At 39.9% G+C, this 19,214-nt stretch overlaps 1 protein-coding gene across 4 annotated transcripts in view; it reads right to left on the minus strand.

The window, feature by feature from the left end:
- CEP295 (centrosomal protein 295) overlaps positions 1–19,214 on the minus strand; it is a 69,234-nt gene that overhangs the window by 27,842 nt on the left and 22,178 nt on the right. For 3 of the 4 annotated variants that reach the window (XR_010727691.1, XM_066248399.1, XM_066248420.1), the window contains exons 11-18: positions 16,896–16,991; positions 16,642–16,745; positions 13,646–13,780; positions 12,513–12,610; positions 9,047–12,251; positions 7,846–7,987; positions 7,544–7,687; positions 1,676–1,828 (exon numbers count right to left, since the gene is read on the minus strand). Coding sequence is in view for 3 of the 4 variants with exons in the window: in XM_066248399.1 (XP_066104496.1) it covers positions 1,676–1,828; positions 7,544–7,687; positions 7,846–7,987; positions 9,047–12,251; positions 12,513–12,610; positions 13,646–13,780; positions 16,642–16,745; positions 16,896–16,991 (4,077 nt within the window). In the remaining variant the exon portion in view is untranslated. The remainder of the gene's footprint in view (positions 1–1,675; positions 1,829–7,543; positions 7,688–7,845; positions 7,988–9,046; positions 12,252–12,512; positions 12,611–13,645; positions 13,781–16,641; positions 16,746–16,895; positions 16,992–19,214) is intronic. The other variant, XM_066248410.1, reaches the window with a different exon arrangement.

Below are 19,214 nucleotides of genomic sequence, written 5' to 3' on the forward strand. Positions count from 1 at the left end.
CTGGGTGACTGCTGCTTCGTGACCTGTTACAGCTTTAATTAGTCTTACTCCATTATTCCTGCCTCCTAAATAAGACTTTTCTAGGTACCCCAAAATAGAATTACCCTCTCCCTGAAAACAACAAATAAACAAAGCCCCATCTCTTTGAATCCTGACCAAAATCACCTAATAGAAGCCCAACTTTTATAGCAAGTCCCTTCTAATACCCTCTTATTGAGACACCCCATGTCCCCTATGGTGGCATTCTACCTTACTGCACCAAGTCAAAACCCCAGCTTTGTTTAACTACAGGTGTGTTCTTGCTACTCTTTGGCTAGAAGAAATGACCAGGCAGAATAAAAAAGGAAATATAAGTATCCTTTAGCTAAAACTAAAGTTATAAGTTTTATTTGATGTGTCAAAAATTACATATAATTCACTGGGTTATATCTTCAATTAAAAAAAAAGATGCTTAAAGTCAATTTTCCTATAAACCCTCAAAGAATAGTACTCTCATCTTTTACTCTATTAAACTATAGATGCAACTAAGATAATCACTCAAGGACATGTGAGAGCTAAAATAAAAAGAAATACGGTTAGAAAAGGTAACTATTTAAAAAGTGCTTTAGAACTGATAAAGCAATACTAGAACTATGCTTTGTATGGTTAAAAAGCATAGTCTACATGTAAAACAGCTTGTTACATACAATGCATAAATTCAAAAGTGAGAAAATCAACACTGGTTGTTTTTGGGGGACAGAATTAAGTGATTTAATGCTTTTTTTAAAAAATATAAACCTTTATTTTCCAAATATTTAAAAGTAAACAAAATAGCTTATTCAGAAAGCTATATATATATATCTTTTAAGATAAAATTTCATAGTATTTAATTAAATGTGAATTGTTATGAATAGGCTTAACACAAAATTTGTAAATGTTGCCAACAAAAACCCTATACCTTCAAATAACTCTGCTACCATTTATTTAGTGAAACTGAAAAGCTAATTTAATTATTCTTTTAATAAACTTCATTTCCTGTATCAAACTTTTTCTGTACAGAATACATGCTTCTTATTTTTAAGTCTACAGTTGAACATATAAAGTAGAAGGTGAAACCCAGGCCCTGGCCGGTTAGCTCAGCAGTAGAGTGTCAGCCTGGCCTGTGGAAGTCCCAGGTTCAATTCCCAGCCAGGGCACACAGGAGAAGTGCCCATCTGCTTCTCCACCCTTCCTCCTTCTCCTTTCTCTCTATCTCTCTCTTCCCCTCCCGCAGCCAAGGCTCCATTGGAGCAAAGTTGGTCTGGGCACTGAGGATAGCCCCATGGCCTCCACCTCAAGCACTAGAATGGCTCTGGTTGCAGTGGAGCATCGCCCCCTGGTGGGCATGCTGGGTGGATCCCAGTTGGGTGCATGCGGGAGTCTGACTGCCTGCTTCCTGCCTCCTGCTCCGCTTCTCTCTTCGGGGGGTGGAGTTGGGGGGAGTGAAACCGAGTGTCCAAAAATGTAAACCTGTACCAATACTTTGGAGTCTATCATTCAGACAATTTTCAATGCATGACCACAGATTCTTTCCTCCCATCATTTAACTACATAGAACTGCATAACATAGGTGTACCATAATGACTCTACATTACATATCTTTTGTCCACATACCCTTGTGCACAGCAATTTCACTTTCAATCTCTTGATCTCTCACCTGCTTCCTCAGAGTCGTCACCACAGACGTTCTCCCTGGCATTCAGGTGAGGATGAGCCAATGGAGCACGGTCCAGTGGGGTCCCAAGGAAACTTTGTTCTCGACTTATAGACACCCTCAGGGGGTCTCTGTCTTGATGAAAATCTGGTTTATCTGGTAGAGAAAAAAATGACTTGTTAGACTTCCTCTTAAGTTTCTGGTGCTAGCCAAAACTAAAATGGCAATTTAGATTATGGGGCAAAAAATCTAAACTCTTAAAGATGATTTATGTTTCAAGAAAACAATAATTACTTATCTTTTACATAGGCCCTTAAATTATTTTTCTGAGTTTTTAACGATACACCTACATAATATTAAATAATGCTTCAGTACTGAATCACAGGAGAAATGCCTGGAGACTTTACTAATCATTAATAATACTGTAAGATAGAATATACATTCATGACGCAATGTTCAAAAATAGCCACAGCTAATCTGTGGTATAAGAAATCAAGACAGGGGCTTACCCTGGAGAGAAGAGTACACAGTAACTGAGAGGGTACAGAGGGAGGCTTTATGGCATTCTCTAACATCCCAGCACTTGACCAGGTTGGTATTTACATGGAGATGGCTATTACAGTGATAATCATTGAAATAAACACCGATAATTTATGCACCTCTCTGAATATTATACTTTGATACAAGAAAAACAAGCGGCCCTGGTCGGTTGGCTCAGTGGTAGAGCGTCGGCCTGGTGTGCGGGAATCCTGGGTTCGATTCCCGGCCGGGGCAAACAGAAGAAGCGCCCATCTGCTTCTCCACCCCTCCCCCCCTCTTTCCTCTCTGTCTCTCTCTTCCCCTCCTGCAGCCGAGGCTCCACTGGAGCAAAGATGGCCCAGGCGCTGGGGATGGCTCTGTGGCCTCTGCCTCAGGCGCTAGAATGGCTCTGGATGCAACAGAACGATGCCCCAGAGGGGCAGAGCATCGCCTCCTGGTGGGCATGCCGGGTGGATCCCGGTCTGGCGCATGCGGGAGTCTGTCTGACTGCCTCCCCGTTACCAGCTTCGGGGAAAAAAAAAAGAAAAACAAGCAAACAAAGGAGTAGAAGATTACCAAAAATAGAAGCTAATTTACTGCAGACCCCACAAAATTGGGAATTAAAGGTACATTACTAGAGGAAGATGTTTGTCAGAGAACTAAAAACAGGAAGAATGTTTAAAACTATGCACTTGGAACAGATCCCTCCCACCCAAGGGCCCCTTTCCCCTAAAAGTCATCCCCAGAAAAGACTACACGTTTATTCTCCGGAGAAATCGAATCTAATATTATACATTCTGAATTCAGGGCGATCAGGCACTGGAAGGTGCAAGAGTGGATGGAAGAGATAGAATGCCATTAAAAAAAATCAGGGGTATTAAGAGAAAAGTCTGCCCTCTCACCCCAGGTGCCCCACCCAGGTCTGGCTGCAGAGCAGCAGACAGGCTCTATCAGGCTTGAAGGCTCTTTATTTTTTGAAAAAAACTAAACTATAAACTGACTTAGGGAAAAGAACTACAGAAACTAATTTGAGGGTCCCCAATGAAAAGCCACCTTTTCCACTGAAGTTCAGCAATATATAAGGCCTCCACCTACAGAATATCCAATAAGCCCTTTAGTCTCACTAATGCAAGCTATTAGAGAAAGCCTCTAAAATATCAGACAGAAACAACAAAATAAACAAACGAACTCAGTCACACAGAAAATATAGGAACCCACACAAAGAAAACATAAATATACTTAGTAGATAAAATTTTGCATTCATGAAAATAGCAGAATGCTATGAAAAAGAAAAAATATCAGGAAAAAGAGCAAGCTTTTAGAAATTACGATTTGATAGTCAAAACAAAACTTTATAAGAAAAGTTAGAAAAGCCTGACCAGGCGGTGGCGCAATGGATAGAGCATCAGACTGGGATGCGGAGGACCCAGGTTCGAGACCCCAAGGTCGTCAGCTTGAGCGCAGGCTCATCTGGTTTGAGCAAAAGTTCACCAGCTTGGACCCAAGGTTGTTGGCTTGAGCAAGGGGTTACTCCGTCTGCTGAAGGCCCACAGTCTAGACACATATGAGAAAGCAATCAATGAACTAAGGCGTCGCAACGAAAAACTGATGATTGATGCTTCTCATCTCTCTCCGTTCCTGTCTGTCTGTCCCTATCTATCCCTCTCTCTGACTCTCTCTCTGTCTCTGTAAAAAAAAAAAGTTAGAAGAAAAAGTTGAGGGAATTCTCTCAGAAAGTAAAGTCAAAAGGAAAATAAATGAACGACAAAAGAGAAAACTAAAAGATAACACACAGATCAGTGCTTCCCCGTGACACTATCATCCTTGCCCACCTGAGGGGCTTTTTTTTTGCTCTTTAAAAATTGCCTCCTATCTCCATGAATCTGTAATAACTATACACACACACACACACACACACACACACACACACACTGAATATCTTTCTATGTACATCTGTGCTTTGGTATATAAAAAGAGTAAGACTTTTTCACCTCTCCAAGAACCAATTTTTATCTCTTTTGGAGGCAATAGTACTCTTGTTAAAAATGCCTAATAGGTCATCCAACTGTGGTAAGGTACCAAAGAATTGAAAAAATTAATATTAATATTTTAGAAGGAAGAGTCAGGTTTCTTGTCCCCTCCCTTCTGTGGAGAATAGAGGGAGAGGAATGTGGGAGTTTCCTGGCTTACAAGGATGTACTATGTACTGAGATCAGAAACCCCTTTTACTAAGAGGCTTAAAAGGCATTTTATGATTTAGGCCAAGCATTCAGAGAGATTTTTTTTTATTTTTTACAGAGACAGAGAGTGAGTCAGAGAGAGGGACAGACAGGAACGGAGAGAGATGAGAAGCATCAATCATTAGTTTTCATTGAGCGATGCAACACCTTAGCTGTTCATTGATTGCTTTCTCATATATGCCTTGACCGCGGGCCTTCAGCAGACCGAGTAACCCCTTGCTGGAGCCAGCAACCTTGGGTTCAAGCTAGTGGGCTTTTTGCTCAAACCAGATGAGCCCATGCTCAAGCTGGTGACCTCTGGATCTCGAACCTGGGTCCTCTGCATCCCAGTCCGTCGCTCTATCCACTGCGCCACCGCCTGGTCAGGCCAGAGAGATTTTGTAAATATGATTTTTATACTTGTGTGTGATTTACACCAGCTCAAGATGGCCAGATCGCATTCATGCTTAGGAAGGGCTATTATATTGTAAATAGAGAGGTTTTCTTACTAGGTTTTGAATGAAAAGAGGAAGGAGGCTTGAACCCCCTCTCTTCCCCTCACCTCTGAGGAAGAAGGTAAACAGCTAGACAGGTGCAGGGGGGGGGGGGAATGATTTAAATAGCCCTTTCCTCTCCCTTTTCTTTCTCCTTAATGGGCAATTTACAAACACTTATCCTCTGACATCATGTAAGCCCCCTCCCATCCTGAAATCTTGATTGATGTATGTACCTCTAGACCAGTGATAGTCAACCTGGTCCCTACCGCCCACTAGTGGGCGTTCCAGCTTGGTGGGCGGTAGCGGAGCAACCAAAGTATAAATAAAAAGAAAGATTTAACTATAGTAAGTTGTTTTATAAAGATTTATTCTGACAAACTTAGCAAAAATCTGACAAAGTACTTGGTAAGTAATTATTATTATATGCTTTAACTTGCTGTAACTCTGCTTTATAAATTTTATAAAGTCAAGTTACTTCCCTACTTTATAAACCACCATTACTGTGGAACCAGTGGGCAGTTAGAAAATTTTACTACTAACAGAGATACAAAAGTGGGCGGTAGGTATAAAAAGGTTGACTACCCCTGCTCTAGACAAAGGAATGGGAGGTAGACACTAAAAGATTTGGGAATGTCTTTGATATGTAACACAACATCACTATTGTGTTACCTTATAAGTTTTAATAGGTAGGAATGTTTTTTACAGATCCTATAGATAAATGTTACAATCTTGTTAATGATTATGTCATGCTCCCCCTCTTTTTCCCCCAACCTGTATGTGGTCAAGTGTATATAACTAGCCTCAGACCCCGTGTAAGTCATATGCAGCCGGCTTATTAATAAATCTCCTCTTAAATATTCTTCTGTATCCTGCCTTGGTGTCTGTACATAACACGTGGAATTAAGGTACACTACTTTACAACACAACTTTCAACTAAAAGGTGTTCCACAAACAGAAAATGGTGTGACCTTAAAATATACAGAGGTATTTAATAGAAGTATTAGTGTGGGAAGACAGACATTCAATGGAAGCTTTAAGCAAATGAAAAAAAAAAGACACAATCTATTGTAGGTAAAGTTTAACAAGAAAGAAATATAATCATAGTATTCTAACTGTCTTAGCAGTAAAAAACTGTACATGAGCATGATGATAATTTAGCTTAATTTTTTTAAAATTTATTTATTAAATTTAATGCAGTGACATAGATAAATCAGGGTACATATGTTGAGAGAAAACATCTCTAGATTATTTTGACATTTGATTGTGCTGTATACCCCTCCCCCAAAGCTAAATTGTCTTCTGTCACCTTCTATCTGGTTTTCTTTGTGCCCCTCCCCTCCCCCAACCCCTCTCTTCTTCTTCACCCCCTCCCCCCTCCCCCCACCCCCACCCCTGTTGCCATCACATTCTTGTTCATGTCTCTGAGTTTCATTTTTATGAACAGGACCCATACATAGCTTAATTTTTGCTAAAATCCATTGCCAACTACAGAGGTAAATTCAAAAACCACTTAAAAGACTTGTCAAGTGATTGCCCCTGGCGAGTAGATTAAGGGGTATGTGGAGGGCAGGAAGAAATGCTGTTTCCTGTTATAACCTTTTGTATCAAACCACCTGTATTTTATCAAACCATTTGTTTTGGCACTACCTATTTGCCTTTTTAAACGCTTTGTCTGTAATACTTTGATTGAAAGTATTATTTAAAGCGGTGTGATAAAGGCTATAATGAAAGCTCCCAGAGAGCATCAGAGAGAGACTCTTGACAGTTCAGGGAAAGTTTACCAGACAAGTGGTACTTAAGCCAACCTTTGAAGGGAGGAACAAGGTGAGGAAGGACCTAGGAGGTGAAGCTCGGGACTTAAAAGAAGGCTGAAGAATGAGGAAGTGGAGGTGAAAGAACAGTATAAAGCTTGCCCTTTTAGACAAGAAGACATTATGAAACATGACTCAGCAAATTACAGAAATGAATGGTGAGAATTTCCCAATGTGCACTGTGAATAATAGAAAGCATCAATCAATTCCTGAAGTGGCAGTTTGCCAAACAGTGAAAAATAAGAAAATCTTCCAAAGCTGAGTAATAAATAAAATCATACTTTATAAGTTTTATAAGATAAGCATAAGAAAACAGAAAGGGGACTGATTCTTAAGAATTACTCTCATTTTCTACCGTCTTTATTTCTTTCAGACAGAAACAAAGACACACCAGTTTATGGATGAAGACCAAAATATTAACATTATACTTCCATGTACTTTCCTATTGAGAAAGCTAATGTTTTCTTAAAAAAGGATTTACTTTAATAAATTTGATCAAGAAAACTATTTGGTGAGTGTGGAAATATAAAAAGAATTGTGAAATTTAAATGGGGCTATTTACTAAGAATCTTAGGGAGGAGTTTTTCTAGACATTTTGATCTAGGAAGAAGTAGTACAGTGAATACACTTAAATTGTCCTTAAAGCCAGGATTTTAAGCTTAGTACTACTTATCCTATAAAAGATACAGGAAAAGAACAATGAAGGTACTGAAGTAGAAAAGCAACAAGGGAAAAGAGAAAAAACTGAGTTATATCCTAAAAAATAAATGTAGAAAACTGGCCAACTATTAAAAAAACCTGTATTTTATCAAACCATTTGTTTACCTAGTATAGAAGGCCTGCCACTTCCTGGTGAGTCTACCTCTTGAATAGCACTAAGTTCGTGTTGGTTCAAGTCCAATCCACATTTAACTTTCGCTACAGGTGGCTTTGAGGCTCTCCCTCCCAGCTCTCTGCTCAGATGCTCACCTATCAAGTCAATGACAAAGTTAGGCAAAATAAAAATCTATGAACACTCTACAAACTTCTCTTTAACCAGCAAGTTGCAGAAAGTGAAAGCAAAGAATAATCAGCAAAAAAATTACAATAAAATCCAACTGTCTTACCACATTGTTTGGTACTACTACCTTCTGAAAGCAGCTGATTATCATCTATCCTCACATCTGAAGGACTAGTGTTATGATCAACTTTTGCTTGGTCTTGGAGATGAGGAAACCACTCTCTGAGCATCTGGGGTTTTAAATCATTTTCAAAAGTGGGCTCACTTGTCTGAAACAGTAGACAGATGAGGGTGGGATGACACAGGATAAGGGATCATGTGAAGCATTCATTAGATTTATATCCCCCTCTTAAATTAGAACCTCAACCAAATAAATAGTTTCATCAATCATACTATTACAACCTTATCCACAGATAAAAAATGAGAAATGCTCCTAACGGTGAAAGGATGATTTATTTCCACTGGAAAGTAAAACCACTCATAGCTTCCGACCTAAAAACTTGGTGTCCATTGTACAATTCAAAAGAGACTTTACCCAAGTACCCTGCCACACACACTTTCTTTTCTCATTACTTTTCCTTCAAACAACAAGCAAATCCCTAGAACTCAAGTTTTCATGAACTCAACTCAAGCTTCTTCTGAACATCAAATTAGAGTTCCACCGAGGCGAAATCATAACTTTAGGTAATGGCATTTCAAAGTAAAATGGAGACATTCATATTTAGATTATATTCTTATCTCCCATATGGAGAAACTATGATTGTCTGAGTGACCGTGCCAGAGTCTTCTCAATAATTCAGCAGCAAGCAGCAGGTACAGCTGTCCATCAGCCTAACATCAATCATGCCCATTTACAACAGGCTTTAATACTGTTACTTGAGGAAAAGAGGGTATTGATTTTGATTCACACACATATGTCAAAGTGTTATACAGAAAGCACAAGGTCTGCTATTTGTATAAGAGAAAATCTGCTAACTGGCTATTTTACAATGTAATTTTATGGTGAGTTCAAAATCCTTTATAACAAACTTTAAATGACAATCTACATTTTTAAGTGTTTGCGTTTGGTCATATTTTAAGCATTTGCATTTGGCTGAAATCAGTTGGGCTTCAAATAACTACTAACCTCATAAACACCATCTGAAGTAGTTTTCCTGTTTTAACTTCCACATTGTTTAAGGTAGAAAATTAAAGCAGTTAAGGTCATATCACTTATTCTCAATAAATAAGAACTTATTTAGGCCTTAAGATTAAAACATTTAGCTTGTGTGAGTCGGGTTAACTACACTGTTTAATTCTTAGACATTCAAGTTTAATATGATACATACCTGACCATCTTTAAAGAAATCCTTCAAAGTCTCTTGATGTTTTTGTATCTGCTGCTGCAACACTGTTTGACTCCGGAGAAGCAGCTCCTCTTGGGCTTTCTGGCTATAATGCAGAATTTCTTTTTGCAGTTCCAACTGCTTCTGAAGTACAAAGTTATCCTGCTGAGCTAAGACAGGTTGTGAAAAACTCAAAAGTCTATCTGGAAATTTTGGGGTCACAGAATCACTTGAAGAAACTGCATGTTCATTCTTGGATGAACCCAATTCACAAACATCTTCATATTTAACTGCAGCAAAAGGTAGTGGAATAAATGAATGCTCTCTTTTCTTGGGTAGAAACAAAGGGGGAATAGCGTGCTCAGAAGATTCACTTTCAATCAAGTTATTACTCTTGTTTACAAGCAGTTCTTCCTGGGCCTTCTCATCAGACTGCACTTCCCTTTGCAAGTCCAACTGTGCTGTCAGATGACCTTGCTGCGGCACAATAGGCTGCGATAAACTATCCTGCAATCTGGAGATCTCAGGATGACCTGAGGGAATAGTATTGTTACTTCTGGTTGGAAAAGACTTGTGGCTTCTTTCCGAGCCAACAGGCAGTGCTCTCTCGGGTAAGGATGAAGAACCAACCTGCTCAGATGATACCCTTTTCTCCAATTCACTTAGTCGCTGCAAAAGCAATTCTTCTTGGAATTCCTGTCTAAACCGAATGGCTTTTCTTTGTATATCTAATTGCTGCTGAAGTACCATCAAATCATGATGGTGAGGTTGAATAAAATGCTCAGAAGATAACTTTTCCTCAAATTTATTTTGTGTAGGCAATATAACTTGAAAAACAGGCTGTGATAAACCTGAAAGACTATCAGGCATTCTTGGTGTCTCTGAATGACTTGAGGAGGCTGTATCATCACTCTTAGTTGGACAAGGTTCTTGGAATTTATCACATTCAGGAAGAGTTAATGAAGCAAAAGAATGTTGTACGCTTAGGGGTAAGAAGGGAGAGGTGCCAACCTGCTCAAGAGGTATTTCTTCCCTCCACTCTCTCTGTTTATGTAGTTCTTCCTGGGCTTCCCGTCTAGACTGAAAGACGGCTTCCCTTTGTGTAGCTAACTGTTCTTGAAGTGCCTTCAAATTATCTTGTTGAGGCTGGATAAGTTGTGATATTCTCAAAAGCCTATCCTGCAATTGTGGGATCTGAAGATGGCTTGAAGAAATTTTACCATCACTCTCTGTTGAAAGAGGCTCTTGGGTTGTACCCGATTCCAAAGGTAATGAGGTAAAGGAAAGCTGTTGTAACTGAGGCATGAAAGAGGAGGAGGAACTAGTTTGTTCAGAAGATATATTTCCTTTAGTTGTCTGGCTAAATTGAGGGGCCTCTATTGGGGCAAGCCATTCTTGTTGTTCCTCCAAATTACCTTGTGAAAATCTCAGAAATCTTTCCTGAAATCTTGGGCTCTTAGAATGGCTTAAGGGATCTGCACTGTCACTTGTCATAAATTCCTGGGATCTTTCATCTTCAGCAACCTGGGAAAGGGATAAAGAGATGCCAGCATGTTCAAAAGAAACTCCCTTTTCTAATTCACTTTGTTTGTGTACAAATTCCCGAGTTTCTTGTTCAGCACCAAGTTTTATCCTCTGTATGTGTGACTGTTCTTGGAGTGCTGTCAAATTTTCTTGCTGGGGCATGCTAGGCGGTGGACAGCTGAGAGACTCATCCTGAAATCTTGGGACTGCTGCAGGACTTGAGGGAACAGCATTCTCCTCAGACAAATAAAGGCTCTGAGTTCTTCGAGGCTCTGTTTTAGCAGTTGGCAAAGCATCTGAACAGCGAGCACCCACTGGTGGGAAGGAGGAACTCCTCTGTGCAGGCTCACTGCCCTCCAAATCCCTCCGTCCATGTAAAATCAGTTCTACCTGGGCTTCGTGCCGAGCCTGAAGAGCGTCCCTCTGTGCAGCCAGCTGCTCTTGGAGCAGCTTCAAACTGTCATGCAAAGGCAGGAACTGCTGGAGGAAACTCAAAGAGCCACCCTGAGATACTGGGATTTCAGATCGGCTTGAGAGAAGTCCCTCCTCACCCCTAGGTGAACACTGCTCCTGGATTTTTCCAGATTGAGTACCAGCAGAAATTAATGAAGTAAATGTATGCGGAGCTACCTGAGATGGGAGAGAAGGTGGCTCAGTCTGTTTAGACCACACTCCTCCATCCAGCTCACCCTGTTTATGTACACGCAGTACTTCCTGGGCTTCCCGCCTGGCCTGAAGGCTATCCTTCTCACGATTTAACTGTTCCCGGTGAAATTTAAAATTACCTCGCTGTGGTAAGCTAGGCTGTGAAAGACTCAAATTCCCACCCTGAAGTAGTGGGGCCCCAGGATGGCCTGAGGAAACTGCAGTATCATTCTTGGTTGGAGAAGGTTCCTGGATTCTCCCTGACTCCGCTTTGGCAAGCGAACCCCGAGGTGCCAATGGAAGAAACACAGAAATGCCGGTTTGTCCTTCCAATTCTTTCTGTTTGCGCAAAAGCAACTGTTCCTGAGCTTCCTGTCTGGACCGAAGAACTTCCTTCTGTAGAGCTAACTGCTCTTGGAGAGCCTTCACATTACCTTGACGGACTGTGATGTTCTCTGAGGATGGCAAAGACTTATCCTGCACTTGGCTGATTACAGAATGGCTTATAGAAACTGCATTTTTTCTCATGGTTGGAAAGGGTTCCTGGATTTTTCCCGATTCACCTGTACCAGGCAGAAAGCTAAAGGAAGGCTCTAACATTTCAGCTACTTCACCAGCATGCTGCAATACCAGAGGCCTGTCACATGATAAAGTCCTTGAAAGTATATGAGAATCTTTAAGGAATGATTTATAGTCTCTCTGTTGTGGTTCAGTCTGTGAAAATTGCTTAGGCTGTTCTTGTGATTCCAAACATTTCTTGGCTAAACCATCTGTTTCTGTTGTTTCTACTTGTCTTTGTGGAAAGTGATTTTGTCTTGGAACCTGAAAATAATCTTGTTCTAGTCTGGAGGTCTTGGGTCTCTGACCCGGATCCCAATGTTCTGATTTAACAGTGGGTCTTTCAGAGTCCTGGGGTGGGGCTGACAGAACGGAGTCAGACACTAAGGATGCAGCTGACATGGACTGGTACTTTCCTTTTAACGTAGCCTGATACTCAAGCAATCGTTTCCTGGCTGTTTCAACAGACTGTCTATGTAACCTACCAAAAATAAACACAAAAACAAAATATTATTCTTTTTTGATTAAAATTGTTCTGTATTCTCAAGTGTCTACACATTAAATTCAACAGCAATCAAGGACTGGCCAGAAATATGGCGGAAAAGAAAAACAATTCACACTGCTCTCTGAAAAATCTACATGCCATAATTCTAAGGGAACCTCAATTAGGTCTTGATATAAATAATAAATCCTGAAGATGTAGCCACACACTGTAATGTATGAATTGTACCCTAGCTAATACCTGTTTTGCTGTAGAAGATGATGCTGATAGATACGAATCATCTGCCTATGACTGTCTTCATCAGTACTTACGGTGCGAGATGCTGCAGCAGTGTGAACCTAATAAAACACAAAGCCACTAATTAAAAGGCAAATCTAGAAACAAGTACTAAAGTATTTACTATAAACTGAAGTCCTATAATTAACTTCCATACAGTTTTATTATTTTCATAAAAAAGACTGGCACTTCCCTTATTAAGAAACAAAGTTATCAGCTCCTTCCCAGGAGTACACCTCGCCTTCCCCTCCCTCTCTTCTTCCCTCACAGGCCTGCATCTCTTAGACTCTAAGGGTCCCCAGGAGACTTGCAAGCAGGGAAGCAATGAGTAGTGGCAGCTCATCCAGCACTAACCCCCCGAACCTGTCTGCAAACCCCCTTTATTCTGACTCTCCAGTGAGCCGGCAGCAGCCTGCTTTGGCTCATTTCTTTCCTGTAACATTTCTGCCCTCTGGGTAGTACAAACGTTCATGTACATCCTCGTGCCTCCTGACCATCCACAGTACAATTGATTTATTTTAAAAATGTGTAAGGCAACATTAAAAAAAGGCAAATGTATCTTGTTCTTGTTTCCATAAATTGGTTATCAAACAAACATGATTTTTAGTTAATAAAACTGTAATGGGAACAAATTTCATTTTTTGAAAACAAACTCACTCTCAGGGGTCAGTGAGCATGAAAAAAAAACCTCATTACTCAAAGGGCTAGAGAGCCTAATAAAATAAGCAGCCCGCTTAGGCTCTCTTGTTGCTTCTACCCTAAGCCCTTCCTTGTTTCATTGTTTACAGCTTCAATAAGCATCCTTTAAAAAACAAAACAAAAAACGACAAAGTCACCTATCATTCTTTTAGTGCTAAGCCAACCAAGTCCAAGAGCTCAACACACCCATTCATACCAATATGGTCACACATGCCGGCACCCGACAAGCTGCAAGATGAAAGCCATTAGGTTAGCATAAACTTATTTACACAAAAATATATACAAACATTATTAAAAGAATTACCAAATAAGAATCAGAAATGCATTTTACTTTGCTGAATGCTAAGATGGCTTGCACTTTCTTATCCCCCAACAGATGAGATTGACCCGCGTCCTACCCCAGTCTGAGTTTTTCTCCTTTTTTCTTCTTCCAGCTGAGCCCTGAAGCAATCAGTTTCTAATCTTAACTTCTGTTGTTCAATCTGTTCAAGTAATTCCAATTGCTTTTGCTTCTGCTCTTCTATTTCCATTATCTAAGTAACAAAAAAACTACTGATCTATTAACAACAAACTCACACAAGAGAAAAGTTTATAGTATGCATGACTTTGAAAAGAAACAGGTATTATCACCAAGGGTTCCAATTATCCTAGAAGATTGTCTGTTATTGCCGCTGCCAGAGGGAGGAAATTAGACACAGAAAGAATTTAAAAAGAGGCAGAAAGGGAAGAAAAACACTTTATTTCTTTTTCCTGGAAGTACAGGGAAACCTTGATCATCACTGAAGACTCATTCCAGAGAAGGAGCAAACAATGCTCAACCAAATTCAGTGATCACATCTTTAATTTCATAATACAGTAAGGAATGACAACATAATAAAATTTCAAGGCTTCCCCAAACACTTTGATTTCTTAGGCATAACCATTAGGGGATATGGTTATCCAGAAGCCAAACAGCAATACAACGTTTTCTGTCAGGCACGAAACAGATGGTCAGACAACGGCACAGGGATGCCACTTAAACTCTGCTAATACACCTATACACACACAGATTCAAGTGATAAAAATATATGTCACAGTGACTAAGTTCCATGAGGTCAGGGATGGGAGTAGTCTGGCTGCTTGCTAAATCCAGAATGTAGTCGAGTCCCTGATACATATGTAATACATAATAAATATTTACTGAATAAGTAGAGAAATAAACGCATGTGAAGTTTTATAAAGAACACTATTAGAGGTAATAAAGAACAATCTGGTTTTCAAAATAAAAATGTCTCAATCTGAAACTTTCAGCCCTGGCTGGTTGGCTCAGTGGTATAGCATCGGCCTGGCGTGTGGATGTCCTGGGTTAGATTCCTGGGTCAGGAAACATAGGAGAAGCAATCATATGCTTTTGCACCCCTCCCCCTCTCTCTTCTCTCTCTCTATATCTCTCTCTTCCTCTCCTGCAGCCATGACTTGGTTGAAGCAAGTTGGCCCTGGGTGCTGAGGATGGCCCCATGGCCTTGCCTCAGGTGCTAAAATAGCTCGGTTGCAGAGCAACAGAGCAACGCTCCAGATGGGCAGAGGATTGCCCCATAGGGGGTTTGCCAGGTGGTTCCTGGTTGGGGTGCATGCGGGAGTCTGTCTCCGCCTCTCCACTTCTCACTTCAGAAAAAAAAAAAACTTTCCCTATTCTAATCAGGCAAAATAGTTAATGGCAATAATTAATCAAGCTACAGCTGAGTCCCTATCTTTGTCTTCCTTACTTTACCTCACTCATAGGAACCACTGAATCTACCTGTTTACAGTTCTGTGGTACCTCTAGAACAGCACTATCAATACAAAAGTCACAAGCTACATGTGACTGTGTAAACTAATTCAAATTAAAGTTTAAAATTCAGTTCCTCAATTACACTAGTATTTAACAGCCCATGTGGCTAACAGCGACCATACTGGACATAGATATAGACCATTTCCATTACTGCAGAAAGTTCTATTGGAAAATACTGCTTTAGAATACTGATCAGAAAATATTTATCTGAGAAGCAATACTGAATCATAGAATTTGCACTGATCAGCTGTATTTTTTTCCTTTTTAATTTTTAAAATTTTTTTTTTATTTATTCATTTTTAGAGAGGAGAGAGAGAGAGAGGGAGGAGAGAGAGACAGAGAGAAGGGAGGAGGAGCTGGAAGCATCAACTCTCATATGTGCCTTGACCAGGCAAGTCCAGGGTTTCGAACTGGCGACCTCAGCATTTCCAGGTTGACGCTTTATCCACTGCGCCACCACAGGTCAGGCTCAGCTGTATTTTTATAAAAACTGTAACTATAAACTGGCTAAGTAATAAGCAGACTCTTTCAAGGTAAATTTGTATAAAAAACAAAATAACAAAAAACCTTTAGCTAGAGTATATGGGGACCAAAATTATAGTTAAGGAGGCTAAATTTAAATTTTTCTTCTGAAATACTACAGTATTTTTCAAAAAATCTTTTGAGATTACAAAGCCCAGCTGAGTGTCCTACATTATAACAGGTACTCATTTACTGAACAAATATTTATTGAGCACTTACTATGCAAAGAGCATTGTACCAGAAACTATGTAGGATAAATTGAGGTTTTAAAAAAATATTTATTTATTTATTATAGAGACAGAGAGTGAGTCAGAGAGAGGGTTAGACAGGGACAGACAGACAGGAATGGAGAGAGATGAGAAGCATCAATTATTAGTTTTTCATTGCGTGTTGCAACACCTTAGTTGTTCATTGATTGCTTTCTCATATGTGCCTTGACCGCGGGCCTTCAGCAGACTGAGTAACCCCTTGCTGGAGCCAGCGACCTTGGGTCCAAGCTGGTGGGCTTTTGCTCAAACCAGATGAGCTCGTGCTCAAGCTAGCGACCTCGGGGTCTCGAACCTAGGTCCTCTGCATCCCAATCTGATGCTCTATCCACTGCGCCACCGCCTAGTCAGGCAGAGTTTTAAGAAGAAAGTCCCCTGACCTGTGGTGGCACAGTGGATAAAGCATCAACCTAGAATGCTGTGGTTACTGGTTCGAAACCCTGGGCTTGCCTGGTCAAGGCACGTATGACAGTTGATGCTTCCTGCTCCTCCTCCCTCTTTCCCCCCAACTCCTTTAAAATAAATAAAATCTTTAAAGTTTTTTTATAAGTCTCCAACTTTAAAAAACTGATAAATTTTGTAGGAAAATAAGATACACACAAAACAAAGCAGAATGCAATCAGGGTCAAATGAGTTCAAGTGAAGGTGAGGTGCCTTCTCTCAGCTGAATGTGTGAGTCACGGTAGAATCAATGGTATCAAATGTATGCAGGCATTAAGATAAACTTCACTGGTCAAACAAAACTACAGTATGTAGGAGAATAAAAAAGCCTTTAAAAATAAAAGTTTCAAATTACCTGTTTCTGTCTTGCTGTCATTCTAATTCTGGCTGCTTCTTCTTGAGGATGGAGTAGAACTGAACTCTGAGCTACAGCTGTGATAGGCTGAGTCTCATTTCTCTCTAAGAGGATCCCCAAAACAAAAATTAGTTTTAATTATTTACAATTTTAGTACCACTCTAATCCTCTTTATTCATTCATTACATGTAATTTTATTAGGAAAAAAATTGAAGAGTCACTCAAGTTTAATTTAAGGATGTAAAAAGAAATACCTTGACCTTGTTCCTTTTTAGAGTCTGCATCACATGAAATTGTTTGATCTTCACTAGTAAGTGGTCCAGAGTCAATTGTAAGTGCATCACTTTCAACTATAATAGATAAATACATATTATCACTGTTAAGCTTAAGACTAAAAGTAAGAAAAATCTGTATTCAGATTGAGAACTCAATCTTGGTACACCTGAAGGTACATATTTCAGATGACTATATATTTATGTATACATTAACGGAAGATTAAAAATGTAAATGAAAAAAACAAACAAAAAATAAAAGAACGATTAAGAAGGATGCTGACAGCTTTGAACACAATGGAAAAGCTTAAAAGGAGCAGAATAAGCAAGGCACCAAAATTTATAGAGGAACTAAAGAAATTTAAATGTATCTTTGATATTTAGATATTATGATTTCTAATACTTATGAAAACAGAACAGAGAAGAGAGTTAAAGCAATCTGGCTATCAGGGTAGCCAGAAACTCTGCATCAAGCATTCGTTCATTCATTCATTCATGCTCTTACTCATTTAGCACCTACTTACTTATGTGCTGCATGTTGGGAACACTATGGTAAAAAGAAAATGGCCTTTAGGAGGTTTTATAGGGTGAATGGGGACAGAAACATTATATAATTATCCCAGGAAAAAAAATTATAGATAATGATAAGTACTATATAAGGGAAATAAAAGTTTTTTTTTTACAGGGGAATCTGAATGAGACTAAAGGCTAGGTGAGATTTCTCTTCAGAAACATACACAAGCAGACACCTAAAAGGTAAGAAAGACTCAGCCAGATATGCAGGTATTAATGCCTCTGAGGACAAAATCAGCTTGGCTCACTCAGGGAACTGAAAGAGGATCAGTGTACATGGGGTGTGAACAAGGAAGGGGAAAATGAAGCAAGATGAGGCTAGTCTACTCACACAAGGTCTTTTTCAAAATTACACAGCTGTGGAGTTAAAGATGAGAGCTCACTGCAACTTCAATGGCCACCGCTTTTTACTGCCTTTGCTGTGTGCTCCCTCTCCGGCCGTCCTCTAAATGCTGGAGTCCTCAGATGGTCTCATTAGCCCTCTTCTCACTGAGTTTGCTCCCCTAAGATCTCTTCTGTGCTCATCGCTTTAATTATCATATTTATGTCTGACTTCCAAAGTTACCTCTCTTGCTTTAAGCTATAAAATTAACTCAACAGTATTAACTGAGCACCTTTTATGTACAAGGCATTAGTCTAGGCTCTGGGATACAGCAGTGAATGAAATCAAGTTCCTACCCTCATGGATGTTCTATTGTGGCACCGGTGGGTGCTGAAGATAAGTGTCAAGATAAGGAGCTCATGAGTAAAAAAGTAAATTTATGGTCCATAAGGCTTCCTGTTGTACTTGAGGTAAAATCCAAATATGGACAAAGCACTTCTTTTAAAGGCCTGGCAGCACAACATCTTCATACAAATCCAATCATATTTTTAAAAAAACCCAGAAGATAAAATTTTAAGAATAAACACATGATACAAGCTTGAGTAGTGGTGCAGTGGATAGTGTCAACCCGGAAAACTGAGGTCCCTGATTCAAAACCCTGAGGTTGCCAGCTTGAGTTCTGGTTATCCAGCTTGTCTGTGGGGTCACCAGCTTGAGCAAAGGTTCAATGGCTCAGCTGGAATGTACCCACACCTCAAGGCACATATGAGAAGCAATTAGTGAACAACTAAAGTGACACCACTACAAGCTGATGCTTCTCATCTTTCTCCTTCCTCTCTCCTTTCCTAACCCTCTCTCTTAAAAAACAAACCAATAAATAAAACTCAAGCAACATCCTTAAAACACACACATGCGTGCACCTGACCATGCAGTGGCACAGTGGATAGAGCGTGGGACATTGAGGGCCCTGGTTCGGAACCCTGAGGTCAACAGCTTGAGCGTGGGCTCATGGGGCTTGAGCCTAAAGGTCGCTGGCTTGAAGCCCATGGTCAATGGCTTGAGCAAGGGGTCACTGGCTCTTCTGGGAGGCTCCTGGTCAAGGCACATATGAAAAAGCAGGCAATAAACAACTAAGACGCAGCAACTATGAGTCGATGCTTCTCATCCCTCTCATCTGTCTGTTCTCTTCCTCCATAAAAACAAAACAACAAAAGCAACAATAACACACATAATACAGTACAGTCAAAAGCTGTTAACATGTTCATCTTCTGTGATTCTTTCATGAGTTATTCCTAAGGAAATAATTAAAAATATGGGCAAAGACTTGGCCAAAATGTCTCAACAGAAAACTGGTTAATTTTGGTTCACCAATTACACTGGAATTAATACGTATATGATACAATAAA

Source organism: Saccopteryx bilineata, chromosome 1 (assembly GCF_036850765.1).
Source record: "Saccopteryx bilineata isolate mSacBil1 chromosome 1, mSacBil1_pri_phased_curated, whole genome shotgun sequence".
NCBI classification, from domain to species: Eukaryota; Metazoa; Chordata; class Mammalia; order Chiroptera; family Emballonuridae; genus Saccopteryx; species Saccopteryx bilineata.